This window comes from Primulina huaijiensis, chromosome 15, assembly GCF_012295235.1.
Source record: "Primulina huaijiensis isolate GDHJ02 chromosome 15, ASM1229523v2, whole genome shotgun sequence".
Lineage (NCBI taxonomy): Eukaryota > Viridiplantae > Streptophyta > Magnoliopsida > Lamiales > Gesneriaceae > Primulina > Primulina huaijiensis.
In genome coordinates this window covers 13,843,808-13,850,946 of record NC_133320.1, presented here as the reverse complement: position 1 = coordinate 13,850,946, position 7,139 = coordinate 13,843,808, and the positions used below count along the sequence as shown (strand labels likewise).

The following is a 7,139-nucleotide window of genomic DNA, read 5'->3' as shown; positions in this document are numbered from 1 at the left end:
AAATTATTGTACGATAATAGCCATCAGATGAGTAATGAGGTAGCTACAGACGAGGCATTGTGCAGTGAGTACGGTAGATTTCCTTCGTATGAGAATAATATCGCGGAGATAGCTGAGATTGGATCTGATAGAATCAGAAATATAACAAAGAAATTGAAGATGATTCAGAAGAAAATGTAAACGGCTCAGAATAAACAGAATTAAGATGCTAACGTCGGATGATGACGATTGGTATTTCAGGCCGAAGATTGAATATATCCTTGACCGGGATGAACAGATTTGATAACAGCTGATGATGTTGATTTGTTATGAGCTATTGATTGGTATATACGGATGTTGTATAACCAATATTGTGAGATTGATTCGGTCAGAGTTATTTCGAGAGATATTATGATATGATACTTCTTGACTTACTACTCCAGTTGGGAATCAGAGATCCGTGAAAAGAAGATTACTCAGAACGAAGACTATTCCACTTGTGAAAGTTCAGTAGAATTGCAATGTCATTGAAGAAACTACTTGAGAAACAGAATCAGAGATGAGACAGAGATATCCAGAGCTATTTTCATGAAGTGAGTAGTTATTCAGTTTGGAATTATATTGCTTCTATTATATACTGTGTGTTGATTGCAGTGAGTTCGAGGACGAACTCGTATCTAAGAGGGGGAGAAATGTAATGCCCGAGAATTGAGTTTGATACTTGTTATATATTATGAATAAGGCAATGGAAGAACAGACGTGGAGAAGCGGCGTTGCAATTTGAGTGTTTTGGTTAAAGAAGACACCGCACCCGCAGTGCCAGACAGAGCGCACCCGCGGTGTTTGAGCGCACCCGCGGCAACAAAAGGCATCGCACCCGCGGTCGCTTATGATGGAAATTGGATGGGGTTGCCGAGGACTAAGCGCACCCGCGCTCATGTTTCTACCGCAACTGCGGTTGTTGTGCAGTAGGGTACATTGTGGGTACAGTAAAGTCACCGCACCCGCGGTCCAAGAAGCAATGCACCCGCGGTCGATTATTCTGAATTTCTGAATGTGGTGCCGTGAGCTTACCGCACCCGCGGTCCAGAGGGAGTGCACCCGCGGTACGACGTGTTTGATGAAGAATGAAACATGTGTTCCTTGCCATGCATATTTGATGTGTTGTCTCTTATTTCCCCTCCATTTTCAGCAGACAGCTCGAGAGGAATTCCCATGTCAAGTTCAAGGGTTTTTTCATCTTATAATTGAGCTTGTGCAAGATATATTCATCCAAACTTTAATCCAAACATAGATTCATGCTCCTCTTGTTGTAAGCTTTCAAAGGATGTAAGTATTGTTACCTTTCAGCTTATTTTGAAGTTGAGATGTTGGGGAAAATCAGATTTGAGTTCGATGTTGTGTCCTTATGATTATGGTGAACGTATATTCGAAACGGATCGAAGAAATGATATCGTATGCGAGTACTACGATTTTCAGCATGTATTGTGATTGAGAATATGCAGATTTTGACAGTATGATGTATATATGGTGTTTGATTATTCATTTTTGAGAATTTATTCTTATTATTTGAGTTGATCGGTATCGAAAGATTACACCGTTATGCCGTCAAAATGTGCCGAGATTGAATAATGATTTGTACAAGGCTTGTTTTGAATTGTATCTTGATAGAATACATCTATACATTGCCATTTCAGATTTGGATTGTCAGAGTGAATATGGACAGATTGAAATACGAGACTTCGTCTTCGTCAAACTGGGAAGATAAAGGTATAAATCGATGTTAACTGGGAGATCGACTTGAGTCAGAGTTAACTTAAGTTTCCATAAACCACATACTTGTATGGTATTGTTTTATTTTATATACCTTTGTGTTTTAAATGATTACGTTTATGTTATTGACTTAGAAAGTAGAGAACAGATAACTATTCAGTAAGAGTCGCTGACAGAAGGGTTAGACTATTGACCCATTGCACTTTGTCAGAATAGGCATAGTCTTGGTAGATACTCCACGACACCGGACGTTTGGTCATATCGACGGGATTATGAGTAGAGTCTCTCTTATCCTAGAAATTCGATATAGTGAGGGCCAAAGTTCGTAAATAAGAACGTGCCGCCACCGCGACTAGTAGTAGTAGGTGGGAGACTTGTTACGTTCTTATTCACCGGGATCCCTAGATTAAATGAGAGATGAGACTAGTTTTAGATGTCGAGACAAGAACTTGAATTACAGACTTGTATTGATTTATGTTTCGTAGATTTCGATGCATGTTTTATTTACAGTCTAGTAACGATACATGTTGTTTGATTATGCTACATGTGATAAGATTTAATTCATGCTTTATATCAATTATATGATTGCATGTATACATTATTTATACTGGGATTTATTCTCACCGGAGTATCCGGCTGTTGTCTTGTTTGTATGTGTGCATGACAACAGGTGGGACAGGATCGGGGTCAAAAAGATGATGAGAGAAGACGAGTTTAGCGTGGTGATTCCGGACTTGGTGTAGATAGGGTTTGACACGTGACATTTAGTAGTTAAACCTTAGTTGAATTTGAATGATTGTATTACATTATTGTACTTTTATACTGAGATGTATATTAGTTAAATTCCATTACGTTCCGCACTTGCATTCTAAAAAGAAAAATTTTTAGACCCTGTTTATCTTAAGTGATAATTTAATCCCAAAGACGATTGAGAAAATGATTAGCGTCCGGGCCACCACAACAGGTGGTATCAGAGCAATAGATCCTTTAGACTGAGATAGAATAGAATGAGCGGGGTAGATGAGTCTTCTTTCCTTGCATGCGTATGCTAGCATGTGATTTATTATAATGTTGACTTACATTGTGTCTGCTAGCATGATACTATGTGTTACTGCTTTGAAATACATCTTTACCTGATTATCTGATTTGAGTTGGTATTATGTATTATTGAGTATGAATCAGATCTGATTCTTGATCAGCGGTAAGATGATCAGAGGAGGACTGAAACATGTTTGTAGTATTTGGTTATTAATGATTTTGATAAGCAGATATACCTCATCGAAGAATTCCAGAAAGGGGTAGTACTTCGTCTGAACAGATAGATATATCAGAAACTCCGATGGAAACACAGTTGAAAAGGTTTCAGTCGTTCCAACCTCCGGTTCTTAAGGGTACTGAGACGCAAGTAGATTGTGAGAATTGGCTTGTAGATATAGAAATGCTATTTGAATTTCTTGGTTTCACAGATGATTGTAGAGTTAAACTGATTGGGAACCAGTTACAGGAGATTGCAAGGAGATGGTGGCTAGTAACTAAAGAAGCCCTGGAACAGCGTAGTTCAGTGATTACGTGGAAAATTTTTAAGGTTGAGTTCTATCAAAGATTTTTCCCCGTATCATACAGACAGGATAAAGATGCAGAGTTTTTAAACCTGAGACAGGGTCACTTGAGTATTGATGAGTATTTGGCTCAGTTCTTTATCTTGTTGCGTTTTGCCCCTCACGTGGCTAGAAACGATGAAGCTATATCTAGTCAGTTCATTCAGAGATTGAATCCGGAGATACGTACATTGGTGAATGTGAAACGACCGATTAATTTTGGTGATACCTTGAATAGAGCCAAAAGAGCAGAAACAGTTCTGATGGGACAAAAGGGTGCATCGTATGTTCTTCCAGCACCGAGACTACAGTAACTGCCTTCCAGAATCGAGATTGGCAGTAGCAGAGGTGAAAAGAAAGAACAGCTGAAAACTCGAAAGAAGCAGTTTAAGAAGTTAGGAAGTGGTTCATCTAGCTCCAGTGGTTCCAGCCCGAGTTATACTGGAGTATATTGCAAGACTTGCGGAGGGAGACATCCCACAGAGCAATGCCAGGGAGTGACTGGTAGTTGCAATATCTGTAGACAACCGGGAAATTTTGCTAGAGTTTGTCCACAGAGAGGTTCCCGAAGATTTAAGGGAGCAGAATCATCTGGTGGTAAGGATTGAGGAACAGACCCATGACACACTTGATGATATAGTGGCAGGTACTGTTCTTTTATGATTATATTGCATATGTATTGATATATACTAATGCATTCCCTACGATTATCTTTGGCTGAGTTGCATTGATATATGTTTTATCTGTTGGGTCTGAATGTACTGTAGTATTGATTTCTTTAACTTTTGGGGGAAAGGTTGATGTCAGTGAATTCTGTAAAATATCGTATACTGCAGTAGGATGAGAAAGAGATCGAGTTAGACTATGTGTACTTGTATTGTCTGATTTGACCGCAGTATTGATATTAAAATGCTGACCAAGTACAGAACTATTGTATACTCCTTCCAGGAGAGTATAAGATTCAGACCAGATATGGCTGATGAGTGGAGATTCCACGGTAATGATTCTAGCTCTAGAATTCCTTTGATATCTGTATTAGAATTAATTCGATGATTATCGAAAGGAACAGAAGGATTCCTTATGTATTCAATTGATTTATTGAAACTGTACGTATCATTGACTGATTTACTAGTAGCAGGAGAGTTGTTACAGTCTTTCCAGATCGTCAGTCAAGGAGATTGATTTCGGCCTTAATTCGATACCAGGTACTGGTTTTGTTTAAAATTCAGTACAGAATGACATTGAATGTACAGAATGACACAGAGTGAATTGAAAGAATTGAAAGATCAGTAGAAGAGTACTGGTCAGGAGTTACATCTGATTAAGTATTGCTCTGGAAAATACTTCAGTTTTGATTATGGGTTGATGAATTCTGTGTTCAGAAGTAGTATGATTTGATGTTCATTGTATCTATGATATTTTGATATATTCGCAGTGTCTGATTGATTGAATTGAATATTTGAAGATTGTATTGAATATTCTGTGAACTGAGATTGTTGTATACATAAATTGTTCAGATATAAAGTTTGATTGACACAGATGGTATTCGGGATAGGTAATATCCGATTATATTATACCGATTGATTTTGATACAGTTGAGATCATGATCAGGGGCTGAGAATGACACTGATATCAGAAATATCAGAAATTTCAGAGATGTCAGAAATGTCAGAAATCTATCTTCTTTTTAGTTAGCCGATTATCTTATATGATTGTTGTTTTGTATCTGCTTGAGTATTGTTATTGTTCTAAAACAGTATTTGATACAGATTGTGTTGTTTGGAGGCATATTATATTGCAGATAATATAGCAGTCAATTTGGGCAACGTGAAGATGTAATCAGTAGTCAGCATTAACAGTATTGCTAGGGATTACAAATTATTGTGAACCGTTGAGATTATATACAGTTCAAACCGAATCAGAGCTGAATTCGAGAATTACATCAATTCAAAAATGCAATCAGAATGTTCAGAACTTGAATTTGAGAGTCAGAACAGAGTGTCAGTCAGAATACCAGGTAGGTAATATTTCATTTTATGTAATTAACTGATTTGTTTATACCGAATATTTTGAATCGGAAAGGACAGATAGGGTCAGAAACACACAGTAGGGGATTCAGTATTCAGTTTGGTAATAGAAAGGGTATGATAATTCGAACATGCAGTTTTGATATAGACAGATTAAATCAGCTGTGGCAGAATTTGTGTTGATATATCTTAATTGCCGATAAATGAAGATAGAAAGATAGAAATCAGAAGATCTATTACAGAATTGGTTATTTTTAAATAGAAATGAGAGTACATTTCTATGGATGTCGTAATGAAATTACCGCCATTCTTGCCAGATTGTGATATGATATGAGTATAATTGATAGATTATTCGATATGCGTATGTTAGTTTGTACAAGTTAACGTATAAACATGACCAGATGACAAAGATTGATGTCAAAGAAATGGTCAGATCAAACAGAATGCCGAAGTAGATTATATCAGATTATGATTTTGATTGATTTTATACTTGTGGCAGAATATACCATAAGCTCTTTCACATATTATCCATCGACTGACAGATAGCCAGAACGTACTATCCAGAGATTGAAAGATATCTGTGAAGTTATAGTGCTGGATGCTAGCACTAGTTGATATGACATATTGTCACTTTATAAATTATTGTACGATAATAGCCATCAGATGAGTAATGAGGTAGTTACAGACGAGGCATTGTGCAGTGAGTACGGTAGATTTCCTTCGTATGAGAATAATATCGCGGAGATAGCTGAGATTGGATATGATAGAATCAGAAATATAACAAAGAAATTGAAGATGATTCAGAAGAAAATGTAAACGGCTCAGAATAAACAGACTTAAGATGCCAATGTCGGATGATGACGATTGATATTTGAGGCCGAAGATTGAATATATCCTTGACCGGGATGAACAGATTTGATAACAGCTGATGATGTTGATTTGTTATGAGCTATTGATTGGTATATATGGATATTGTATAACCAATATTGTGAGATTGATTCTGTCAGAGTTATTTCAAGAGATATTATGATATGAAACTTCTTGACTTACTACTCCAGTTGGGAATCAGAGATCCGTGAAAAGAAGATTACTCAGAACGAAGACTATTCCACTTGTGAAAGTTCAGTAGAATTGCAATGTCATTGAAGAAACTACTTGAGAAACAGAATCAGAGATGAGACAGAGATATCCAGAGCTATTTTCATGAAGTGAGTAGTTATTCAGTTTGGAAATATATTGCTTCTGTTATATACTGTGTGTTGATTGCCAGTGAGTTCGAGGACGAACTCGTATCTAAGAGGGGGAGAAATGTAATGCCCGAGAATTGAGTTTGATACTTGTTATATATTATAATAAGGCAATGGAAGAACAGACGTGGAGAAGTGGCGTTGCAATTTGAGTGTTTTGGTTAAAGAAGACACCGCACCCGCGGTGCCAGACAGAGCGCACCCGCGGTGTTTGAGCGCACCCGCGGCAACAAAAGGCATCGCACCCGCGGTCGCTTATGATGGAAATTGGATGGGGCTGCCGAGGACTAAGCGCACCCGCGCTCATGTTTCTACCGCACCTGCGGTTGTTGAGCAGTAGGGTACATTGTGGGTACAGTAAAGTCACCGCACCCGCGGTCCAAGAAGCAGCGCACCCGCGGTCGATTATTCTGAATTTCTGAATGTGGTGCCGTGAGCTTACCGCACCCGCGGTCCAGAGGGAGCGCACCCGCGGTGCGACGTGTTTGATGAAGAATGAAACATGTGTTCCTTGC

At 38.2% G+C, this 7,139-nt stretch overlaps 1 protein-coding gene across 1 annotated transcript; it reads left to right on the top strand.

Moving 5' to 3' along the window:
• The first annotated feature begins 3,091 nt into the window (after positions 1-3,091).
• LOC140959319 (uncharacterized) lies at positions 3,092-3,664 on the top strand. The gene has a single exon (XM_073417179.1). It carries the CDS (start codon positions 3,092-3,094, stop codon positions 3,662-3,664), a length of 573 nt encoding a protein of 190 aa, XP_073273280.1.
• The last annotated feature ends 3,475 nt before the right edge of the window (positions 3,665-7,139 follow it).

Bases quoted from the DNA above. Each gene is read 5' to 3' on its own strand.
- LOC140959319 (XM_073417179.1), top strand. From the start codon at position 3,092: ATGGAAACACAGTTGAAAAGGTTTCAGTCGTTCCAACCTCCGGTTCTT.